Source organism: Hippoglossus hippoglossus, chromosome 20 (assembly GCF_009819705.1).
Source record: "Hippoglossus hippoglossus isolate fHipHip1 chromosome 20, fHipHip1.pri, whole genome shotgun sequence".
Taxonomy (NCBI): Eukaryota; Metazoa; Chordata; class Actinopteri; order Pleuronectiformes; family Pleuronectidae; genus Hippoglossus; species Hippoglossus hippoglossus.
In genome coordinates, this window is record NC_047170.1 from 3924898 (window position 1) to 3937327 (window position 12430).

Below are 12430 nucleotides of genomic sequence, written 5' to 3' on the forward strand. Positions count from 1 at the left end.
AACTGTTTCATAAAGCAGAGTTCAACAAATTTAAGGAGAATGCTCCTCAGCCATCACCACAGAAAGAACAGAGGAGTAGAGAGTTGAGGAGTTGTACTTGGATTTTTGTGCTTTCACATTACATGTCATTTACCTGACGCTTTTATCCAAAGCGACTTACAATGCATTCAGTGCTAACACGACCAACAAGACAAAATGGTGTATCGTAACGTAACATATCCAAAATTTGACCACTATACTTCTGCTTTGGTCCAATTCAGTCGTGTGGATCTGTAAGTCTGCTTCTTTGGCAGAGATTACAAGGTCAACTGTTCCAAGGGCACAGTGGTCTACATAATTCTAAGAAGGCAAGGCAAGTGTATTAGAAGCTCAGTGAAAGACACATGACAGCACTCGACTCTCAGACTGAAAGAAACCAGCCTTTCTGGTTTGATGAAAGCATGATTGAACCGTCTGGTCCCCAGCAGGGACAGGGAGGGAGAGGGTTTGAGGGTTGGAAGCATCCCACTTTTGGACCACAACGTCACAGATCTTAATGGATTTTTTCATGAACAGCAATTGCATGTGTCTCAGATCCTTCTTAAGAAAATATATGGGCTAACCAAGTTTGAACTATTTATTTTGGGGGGGGGGGGGGGGGGGGGGGCTATTACTTTGACTGGCCATATCTCCCTTAATATAGGTCACCGAGAAACTATTCTCATGTTGTTTTGAAGTTATTTTCCAGCTCCATGTTTATCTAAACAGTATGCCATCTGTAACATCTGTGATGCTACAGCCCAAAAGTATGATAATTTGACATGGGGAAAGCTGAACAGAGCAAAGTACAGATATATCCTTAATGGAAACCTGGTCCACAGCACCGAGGACCTCAGACTGGGCATCAGGTTCATCTTCCAAAAGGACAGCGACCCTTAAGCACAACACAGGAGTGGCTTAGGGACAGCTCTTTGAATGTCCCAGAGTGAGCCCTGACTTGAACCAAATCTCTTTAGCGAGACCTGAAAACAGCTGCTCATAGACCTAGACGATCTGAATACTTTCTGAATGAGCTCTCACCACAGCACAGACGGTTTAGTTGTGGTTCTCTTCAAAATATCAAATTAATGGCCACAGCTAATCATAAAAAGACAATCGTTCTTTTAAAATATTTATTATGTCATTCTAAGAAAAAAAGAAGAATGACCTTTGTTGGCCTCTGCACTAAATCCTAACATTTGCCAGTTCACGTCACACTTGTCTGAGGACTCTCAGATACCCTGAGAAAAGTTAAAGCCACACGCTCTCCTATTTACTTCTCTCCTCTCAGGCCTCACTGGTCTTGATCAAGCCCAGCTGTGGGTCAGAGATCTGACTGTGGAGTCACACTGAGCCGCCTGGTAACACAACACCTTCCCTGCACCAGAGACACACAAACACTGGCCAAGTCTTAAAAACCTCAGAGATGGACAGAAAAACAACGAGAGAGGGCAATGCAGACAGGAGCAGAGAAAGATTGAGAAGCATGGCCGACAGATCTAGAATCATCTTCATCTGGTCTGTAGTAACAGCAGACTACCACAGCAGGGTCGAAATCTGGGCTGGGTTTGTACATCAGGCATAAGGAACAGAGATATAAAGATGTGCATGTGCTGCTGATACTATCTACGCTTTCAGTAGTTGAGCCAAAACACTCCTTAGTGCCAACCCTCTGCAGAAGCAATGAGTCAATCTGCTTTGGATGAAACCACTAACACTTTTCATAAAAAAGCATCTCAGGATCTATAAAAACAGATGATTGAAATACTCAACTGTACTTTTTGAAGAATATCATCTTGGTCTCTGGCCTTATTTTAAAAACATTCTGTTGGGAAAAGGCCAGTTTAACAATAAGCATACATCATGTTTACAATCATGTACTAACTACTAAGTACTAATGTAGTCATGCTACTTAGTATTGACTAGATCAATGCAAGGATAATTCCAGTTTATTAAAAATGTGGTCCTCTTCGTGTTTTGCCACATCACACAAAGCAAAGAAACTACTGTGATCTGGATAATGAATACCACTGCTACAGTGAAGCAGTGAATACTGGTAATAAATGGCCACATGTAACCAACGCGCGCGCGCACACACACACACACACACACACACACACACACACACACACACACACACACACACACACACACACACACACACACACACACACACACACACACACACACACACACACACACACACACACACACACACACACACACACACGTTTGGAGCTGGACGTGGACAATGGGAAGACAAAGCCTCATCACATGAGGATGAGGACATTTTGGCTTAATCCTTCGTTGCACAAAAAGCCGTGTGTTTGTGTATGTGTCAAGAAAAAATTTAAACACTAAGATGCCACAGGGCAAAAGTGATGTTCCTCCAATGGAGTTGAACCCTGAACGAGAGGTCTTCACGGGTCCACATGAACTGTGGGACCCGAGACCCTTACGGGTTTGGATCCACGTCAGTTGGACCGTGGGTCTGTTTAACATTATGTGTGATAACCAAGTAGACCTGAGTCTTCTTAGGAGAGTGGCCATAATATTTTGTGTGAACTGTGCCATAATGTCGTAAGAACCTGGCAGTCTTGGCACTTGGCTGAAGCCAATCCTGAACAGGTACTCAGCAGTGGTCGGAAACCAGGATGTATATATATATGCACCAGTATCCTGGTTACTTATGGAGTACCACAGGCAGTAAAATCGTGTTTCTCCAAATTGGGATAAGGGCTCATCCAGGATACTGAAATCAGGATATGGCGTTTACGTGCTTAAACACAAAAACGGAATACATAAAGAATGGATAATAACCAGGATACTGGAGCTCAAGTAAAAACAGTCATTGGTGAACTGCTTGAATAGATGCAATTCTCTTTAAGAATGTGGGGTTAGCTACAGAGCTGGAGCTTTACTTCACTTGGAAATCCCTCATCCTAACAAAACAACAAACAACTTGACCAAATTTCCTTTGGGAATTTAAAACAATACAGCGATTCACTATTCTCGACAGATCCACCTGAAACCTCTGGAATCGAAACATAACAGACCAACACACTGTATTAATCTGCCTGTGTATTTTGAGTGTGAGCCCGGCTGTTGGTCTCAGTGGGAGTTGGTGTGCGAGCTCAAAGATTGTTCCAGAACAAGCTCAGGTTGCCTGACCCGCCACAGTTGTTGCAAACGGGACGACCTTGGACATGTGTGGATGAGAATAGAGACAGAGATAGAGGGTGGGAGAGTCAGTCCGATGGATAACGCTGTCACAGCGAATCCATCTCTTAAAGAGAATGATACAGCAGTGTTCTGACCCACATGGACACTATGTTCAAACCCTGTGTATATGGATTTGAAGGGAAGCTGGGGTCGTGACCCAAGCAGGGTATAGCCTGCTCATGAGAAATCAAATACAGAACAGACTGATTTTTACAGAACAACCTCATATCTACTGTTTCTTAATTTCCAAGATAGAGGAAAAATACGCATATGAAACAATGAGGACAAAAAGAAACATTACACCCACTCACCCCTGTCTGCTGAGGATGTTGTGGGCCTGCTGCTCAATGAACAGGTCTCCAGGAGATGCACCATGTTTAGGTGAGGAGAGGGAAGGGTGCCTGCTCAGCTTCGGTGAACTAGGTGGCATTCCTGTGACTGCATTGTCCCTGGGGGGCACCCTGGCAGCTGAGGATAATGGTGTCACATCCATGTATGAGGAGGATGGAGGCTCAGGAGGAGGGGCCCTCCGTTGATTCTCCAGGTTCATCAGCCTCTCCCTCTCTGAGAAAGAGTCCACCCTGGTTCGACCCATCTCATAGCTCGGCTCGGCGTGGCTGTGGTGTGGTGCTGTGCGTCCAGACCTCGGGCTGGTGGCAGATGTGCCGGTGTAGGAGGTCAGGGTGATATCTCTCCCCTCTTCCCCCTCACACTCCTCTCGGTTTCTCCTCTCCGAGCCTTCTGACTCCTTCCGGGTGCGAGTGTAGCGGGAGGGATAGTCCAAGTCGGGCTCCTGATCCAAGGAGATACCGTAGCGCTCAGCCAGTTGCCGACGCCGTTCCGCCTTGTAACGGGCGATGCGTTCAGCCTTGGACTCCAGCTCGGGACCACTGGTGGTGGAGCCTGAACTGAAGATCGGCTCTGTGTGGATGGAGGACTGAGGGTCAGGCCGACATCGAGCTCTGGACTGTCGCTCCGGGGCCGCCAGCTGCATCTCTGGACTTTCATATCCCTCCACACCATATCGCTGAACTGTAACTAGAAGACAGAGAGTTAAGCCAACGAGGGAGTTATACCCATACAAGCACAGAGAGGAGACAGATGATGACGCAGGTCTGAACATGTCTCACCACCACAGGGTTCAAAGGGGTCATTGGCCCTGGTGTATCGTGGTGTATCCTCCTCTAAAAGCCGGTTGGCCACCAAGCTAGGCAGCAGCGATGGATTGACCTCACCCTCTATGCCCTCCAACCGCCGAGCAATACGCTCCTTTCTACACACACACACACACACACACACACACACGGACGGAAGGAAGGAGTCAAACTTTAATATATTATTATCTTCCTCACGTTTTTAATACACATATCCTCGCATTCTTACCTGTTCATTTCCCAGTCACTTGAGCTTGTGGTTATGCCTTCAAATCGTTTCCTCAATTCAGAGACTAAAGGAGAAATAAAAAAACAAGATGTTACAGCTCAATAAGAATAACACATCTGTCTTATTAGTGGCTTCTACAGACAATTAAAAAGAAGAAGATGGAGCAGAACCAGAGATATTTTCTTTTATATACCACACATTGTTCTTCTTTGTCAAAACCTGCTGCTTACATTACCCACAAAGCAACCAACAGTTTGGTGAGCTACAGAAGGTTTTACTTTTCAAACACAAAAGAAATAAAAGAAGTCTGACCACTGACCTGGCATAGAAACATTCAAATTCATGCAAATATGTTTCAACATCCAAAACGTTTTCACAAGAAATGGTAGAGCTTTTCATCTGGGTTAACCGCCACAAAATAAAAGATTTGACTTTTGATTTTATCCAATCATCCCTTCTTACGGCAAAACTCAGAACCTTTCAAACACTGATCAAAAGTGGCGTTCAACACCTCATCAAACTATTTAACAGCCTCCACCACCCAGCCGGACATGACAGACTCACAAACCTCAATAGGACCATATCTCTTTATAGGTCCTACATTTTTAATAAAATGGATCCTATAGAAAAAGTATAATCCATAATGTTCAACATATCAGAACTGTGCTTGTAGAAAAATTGGTTTTATAGAGGCTGCCATTATGAGGGTCATTTACAAGCAGGCAGTTATAAAAAAAAAAAAAACGTACTCACCTTTGGGGAGATTGGCCAAGAGACTAACATCTATATCCTTGGTGATTTTGGCAGGGTCGTCTTTTTCGTCAAGGGAGAATTCTTTCTGAAAGCTGAGGGGTGCAGGAAAAATACCAACTGTTGTGAAACAGAACTGGGCTGTGGGAAACTAAGTTTGTTTATAGACCGACAGTTGAATGGGTCCCACTGAATTAATCTGAATCTGATCAAACAGGCATTCATATCATTAAAACACTGCTGGGTTTGAATGATGCTCAAGAGTCTCGTCCATCAACCAGTTGATTATGGATGAGGACACATACACAAACAATCATCCAAACAATGCAGTTTAAAGTTTAAAATCCCTCTCATATTTATCTAGACACGATGAGCAGGTTTTGAGCAATCACATCAGCTGCCTCAGTCACATACCCCACTCCCTCTCAGAAACATGCTGGAGTCATTTATGGATTTGATTCAAAACCGCTTTGTTGCAACACAGCTATAAAAGAACTGGCAGCGTATTAATGATACGAAGAAATGCTCAAGAATTGGGGAAACATGACTTTGTGGTTTTGTCCATTCCGGCGACCACAGTGTTGTGAACACACTGATACACGAGGACATAGTAGATCCCTTTTTAATCATAACAGCATCTAAACACAAAGTGTTTCCAAGTCAAAGCCACACTCTCTCGGTTTGGCACTAACTAGGTGTTTCGATATCCTCACTGCCGTAAATGAAACTTCCCAAATGGAGACTAAGGTGTGTGCATGATGGACTATTTGACACACAGCCAACAACATGATGCGGAGCAATCCTGCTAATGATGCAGCAGAGAGGTTCTACACTGCAGAGGAGCACAGTGAGTGGGCCGATCTGCTACTTTCTCAATAAGCTTGTGTATTAGCCTTGTGAGAAACACAAACCCCTAATCACAGTCCTGTTCTAAACGTGTGTAATGGTTTCACCTTACAGTTTAGTTTTAGTCCAGGATAGGGCTTTATCTCTATAGGTCAAATCTACAGTAAATGGTTGTTATCTGTTGTCTTGATTAGCATGTGATGACACTTCTAAGGGCTCATCTCATACTCTTTTAAGCCGTTTTCAGACATGAACTCTGACATTTTTTTAGAAAATTGGGTCCAGGCATTCTCCAGAGTTTGCCTTTCAGAAATGAAAAATGCAACAGGAGATTGTCAGAATCAGACAGGAGATTAATCAAATTCCCTAACAACTCAGACAGGTCACCACACTGCATCAGAATAATCAAATGTGGAGTATTCCAATCTTGGTCACATTATGTGGACATGTTTGTGTCATAACCGCAGCGTAACATCCTATCTGAGTTTTCCCAGCATTTTGCGACATTGATATATGGCTATTCACTAACTGCTTAAACAAAAGCAGACAAAAGAAAACTGAGAATGATAATGAGGGTATACAGTAGAATTGTAACTGTTTCAGGTTGGGGTTTTTAAATTCTGGCGGGAATGTTGATGTGACTCATAACCAGGCTACACTCTGTAACATATAAAAAGGAATATGAACCATTTAAACATCATCATCAGGTCTTAGTCAGAATAAGATCAATAGCCAATAGTGTCGGCCTTGTAAATATAGTATCAATGTATCCACCCAGAGAGGATCTCATTTGTTTTTGGTATTTACATTAACATCTTGAAAATCATCCAGATGCAATAGATTTTTGTTTAAAGAAAAATAAGACAACCTTGTTGGAAGAAATGTGTCGGCTGTTGTACTATATCATGGTTTATCTCAGCAGTGTAGTTTTCATGTCTGCTAAATTTTCAAATGCACATTTCACTGTGCCTTTGATCTGATGTCAAAATCGTACACATGACATCATTCATATTGAAATTATCTATTATAAAGACCAAGGTTGTTTTTTACCTGCCAGGTCTTTAGCAAAGTGATCTAAGACAATTGTAATGGAAATCTGTGAAAATGTGTTAACACAACAAGTGTTTTAGTTTACATTACCTCAAAGCTCTCTTCTGTAGCAACCTGGGATTGCTTAGTTTTATAGGGGACTCACTCCCAAGTCCTGTGGGCAGAAGAAAAGAGTAACATTCAGTCATGTTGCACGGTTCATTCATTAAATCCAGCAAAACCTTTAACTTTTAATGACCAGACAAACATTGCAACCAGGCATCTCACGGTGAAGCAGCCAGCATGTCTGCAGGCCTTTGGCACAGACCCACATTAATTAAGTGGACTTCCACAGAGAAAACAAATGATGTGGAAAACAATAATCTGCCTGCCTGAGTGAATCACATCAAAACATAAGTGATCTGTGCAGTTAAAGGGCTTGTACCCCTCCAACCTCAAACCTCCGTCCCCACCCTCCCACACAAACAGCAACAGACTCAGAAATCATCTCGACACTTACAGCCAGAGACACCGACTGTCTCCATCCTAAATGTCATGTCTGTGTGCTGCGCATGAGGTCATAGCTTGCTTGATGGAGGGGTGACAGCCTGTGTGTCACTGCCTGAGAGCTGTAAAGTCTGATGACACGTCAAGGATGCAGAAGCAAAGAAGCTGGAACGGCGCCAGGAGGAGCCAAGCACATCATTGACGCTGGGCAGCATTTACACCCACCATGAATACAGATAGGAGACGGCACGGAGAGACAGAGACTTTCCAATATCCGAAACCTCACAAAAACACTTCTGCAGCTATGCGATAAAACTCAATTAGACACAAGGCTTTAAAGTCTGGTATCTATTAGGAAAATGGCCCCCAGACCATAAACAAGAAAAAAAGTGACATAAACACCTGCCTACAGAGAAATAAAGCCTCATTACCAAGAAAAGAGGCATTAGTGGGTATTAAGCATCATAAACAGTCTCGCGAGGAATTCCAGTTCTGTGGCGCATCCCTCTCAGGAATGTTGACGCCTGCTTCGCTTATTGACTCCAAACCCTTAAATGTGCGGTTTTGGCTGAACCTCAGACCTCAGCCTGGTCAGAGCTGTGCGCTTTCAGGACAAACATGTGGTCCCACTTCCAGCCCCTGCGAGTTCACCTCAGGGCCACGTGACACACTCAGACCCCCCCCCCCGCGCCCCACCCAAATCCCTAACCTCTCCCTTGAGGTCACCCACCCATAACCCCCCACAAGTTTCCAGACTTGTTAGTCCTTATTACGGATGTTTGGGTTGATGCTTTAAATCCCTTCCGCTTAAGCAAAAACACCATTGGAGAAGAAAGAAGGCTTATTTGCAGAGGGCAGTGTGCCTGCGTGTGTTTGGGGATAGTCCCATATTGTTTCAGCTGGGTGAAATACGGCTCGTGAAAACACAGCTCATTCCTCGCAAGCCTTCAAGGGCGATCCTGAATATCTGAACAAGTGAAGGTATCATTTATTATAGACCATGGCATATTAAATTAAATCTCCACTTTGTGGGTACTAATTTTGCCATCAACACCTACTGTATCCATATCTGCAACTTTAAAACTGGTTTTGTTTGAGCTTCATTTAAAAATTGAATCACCACAGAAATGACCATATACATTTCACCTTCAGCTTCTCATCCTTTACTCCAGTTGGGTGTCATGTATTGTGTTTTTCTTCCGGATAGATTAAAATGGTTTCGAAAAAACTATTAAACTAATGATAACAATTACTAGGCAACATCTGACATTTTTTGTATTATTTCTAAGCAGATTTATACATTGATCCAAGACTGAGATCTCAGATACTTTGACTGCAAAAGTAAGTTCTCCTGATTCCAACAATTTGTTTATGGTCCGTTTAGATTTCAGGAGATCATGAATCTGATTGGTGCAAATTTAGACGAAAATTGTATCAATCTGGTCCAAGGGCAGAAAAAGATTAAAAACAGACTTGCAAGAGAAGGTCTGGTATTCATCGGCCTTATTCTCATATTACTGGTCGATGTGAACCATTAATTGCCATTGATACTCTAGTTGTCAATCAATCATCACAACGTGGTACTCACAGCATCCATTGTAAAAATATTGGAAATCATTTTTTTTCCTATCAGGCTGTGGTTCTTCATAGATATGACTTATGTGCTATAGAAGTAGTAGCAAATGTGACAAGATGGTTAATGTGTGCAAGTTTTCACATTGCAAAAATAAACTGATAAAGTGCACACTGGTGCAGTTTTCAGTGAATGCCCCTACATGATAAATGAGGGGTCCACTTATGGTGTTGTAGTTGTAGTACAGTTGTATTACAGTGTGCTACAACAGTTATAGGGTTTTCCTGTGAACTAGATAATGTGTATATGTTTGGCCAAACAAGTGACTTCTTCTTTAATCTCAGGTGTTTTGGAAAGTTTGCAAGCTCCTGACCCCAGTCAACGTATCTTTGCATTTCTAAATTTCTACAATGCTGGTGATGAGTTGAATGTTGTCCTGACCATTAGTCATTAAAGGTCTAATATGTAATGACGGTTGCAGCTTTCTTCCTGAAACTTAAATTGACCAGCAGTAATTGAGCCGACTGCTGCAGAACCATAAAGCCACTGCTGCAAAAAGAGCCGTTCACCTGTTCATTCAAAGTTCTGTGAAGCTTGACTCATGCAGTACAAAGAAGCCTGAACTAGAGAATCAGTTGTAAATTCCATTTTTGTCGTGAACATGATATTGCTGTAAATGACATCACAGCACTGTTACGGCACACTGGTTCCCTTTTTATTCAAATGTTTATTAATATTGGAAATATTGCGCTTTCCAAAACGCACCAAATTTGACACTGCACTTCCTTGGGCCCTTAACAATCAATACGCATGCCAAGTGTGAAGTCGACAAGAAAAATGGTTCATGAGGTATGTGTTCCAACTACATACACACAGGCAGAGATTCTTGGAATTAGAAGATACATATGAGTGACACCCAAGTTGACGTATACCAGAATTGACCTTAAAGTAAGAATGTGAAACCAAACCAGATGCCAATGTTAAGGTATATTAACTGCTAGCATGAAGAAATAAAAGCTTTAGTTCCCTGGGGGCAGCTGTCTGAGGCTATTGTTGGCTCTAACATATTGAGTTCTCAACAACACAGACCTGGACTCGTTTTACACCTCATACAGCCTATACATAGTGGCATGTGCCCCCCCCCCCCCCCCCCCCCCTCACCAGAAACAGGCATAAAAGCCTCCACAATGATCACAGGTGTCACAGAGCCTTTGATGCTAGCTGTAATCTACAGAAACGCTACGGCAGCTATAGCCGCGAGGGCATGCGCCAGGAATTCCTCAGCAACATGCCCCGTGTGTGTCGATGGGGCTGTAAAAGCGGCTCGACACTGATAAAACATGGGGATGAAATGTTTTAATGATTCAGTGGAGTGTCATTGAGGCTCTGAAGTGAGGAGAGCCTTTTATGTGAAGGTATCAAAAGGTGTGAAGCAAAAAGACTGTAACTCTGTATGTACAAAAAGAAGCGGAACCTTTGGGAATGCTCCACTCTGGTAAACCTGACTTTAACCGGAGGCTAAGGTCAAACCTCACAGCTTTAACAAATTACAAACAAATAGGGGCTCAGATGAAACTTGAAGTGGGTGTCAATCAAGCAGCAGTGCTGACATCATGTCTCATCACACAAAAGCACCCGGTGTGTGTGTGTGTGTGTGTGGTAACCAAAGTAGCATCAGGGACTGAGCATGTGTCCAAGTTGAGATACAGGATTAACTTTGATTCCTGGGATTACAGCATGCCCAAAAGGAAGCGTGTCACTCTTTAACTGTCTACATTACATCACACCACATACGCATGTGTAAGCACGCATGTGTGAGTCTAAACACCCCCCCCCCCCCCCCCATAACAGAAGCCCACCTACTCTGCCTTCACGCCGCCTGCAGCGAGTTGTAAACAAGCCTCACTGAGAGGGGCTTAAGAAGTATTAAGCATTCAAAAACAGATGGAGAATCAGAAATTAGGTGAGAACCAGACAACAAGGCAATTATGCTTTTAACACTAACATTAATGAGTATACAAGCAGCTCAGTCTGAAAATTCAATTCTGAGCAAAGGACAGTAACTCTGCCACATCGAACCCATGAAACACACACACACACACACACACACACACACACACACACACACACACACACACACACACACACACACACACACACACACACACACACACACACACACACACACACACACACACACACACACACACACACACACACACACACCTTTCCTCAGACTCCATGCTCACATAAAAGCCAGAAACTGTGAGCCACCTGTTGTGGACTCCACGCCAGTTAAGTGGAGAAGCCAGTTCTCAACACTCGGCTCTCACTCAGAAACTATTACAGAGGAGGGTGGGAATGAGAAACACTCAAAAGAGGAGCCTACGTGGACCTGGTGCATAATCATACAGCTGTGCACGCTAGGGCTGGATTACATAATCTATGAATTAGCCAATTAAGAATCAATTTAACCATAAATATGTTTTATCATATTAAGTGTTTCCTTTGCTCATTTAGACTCAATGTTGTGTTGTGGACTAAATACAGTACAACTGGACTTCAAAATTTGGGCAATGACACAGCAAAATGAGTCCATGCCTCTTTGTGGAATAAGTAGTTATGACGTAATGAATCAATGGAGCTGGGGATCACACTAGTAATCTGGAATACACTGCTCATCACATATGTCTATCACAATCGTTTTTATTTAATGTTATCTCAGCCGTTTATAGGATAATCTGGATTGTGCTTCATTTCATTCAAGAGGAGAGACAACAAGGACAAAGATAAATATTGAGCTGTAAGGCATTTAAACAAAGTTTATGCTCACTGTCATTTAGCAATTTTAAAGTAATTAGCTTTGTTGCTAGGAGGAAAATATGTACAAGCAAATTAGATTGTAAGGGTTGATTTCATTTTCTCTGGACTCCAGGTCTCCATTTCCTCAAGGATGCACTGCCTGGTTTGCCATTGGTCAATGCATGGTGCAAATTGGCGTGTTAAACTCATTCGACTTAAACTCGCACCCCACGTACTGTGCTTTCACGCCTGGGAAATTGTGTACGCCAATGTGATCAAATTCGCTGATCATAGCAATTC

General features: G+C 43.0%; 1 protein-coding gene across 16 annotated transcripts in view; it reads right to left on the reverse strand.

Annotated features, from left to right (window-relative positions):
• The window catches only part of svila (supervillin a), a 75170-nt gene that overhangs the window by 35039 nt on the left and 27701 nt on the right, over positions 1-12430 (reverse strand). For 15 of the 16 annotated variants that reach the window (XM_034572201.1, XM_034572200.1, XM_034572196.1 and 12 more), the window contains 5 exons: positions 7360-7423; positions 5377-5468; positions 4624-4687; positions 4371-4513; positions 3552-4278 (listed from right to left, as the gene is read on the reverse strand). In XM_034572201.1, coding sequence (XP_034428092.1) covers positions 3552-4278; positions 4371-4513; positions 4624-4631 — 878 coding nt within the window. In that variant the 5' untranslated portion in view covers positions 4632-4687; positions 5377-5468; positions 7360-7423. The remainder of the gene's footprint in view (positions 1-3551; positions 4279-4370; positions 4514-4623; positions 4688-5376; positions 5469-7359; positions 7424-12430) is intronic. The other variant, XM_034572203.1, reaches the window with a different exon arrangement.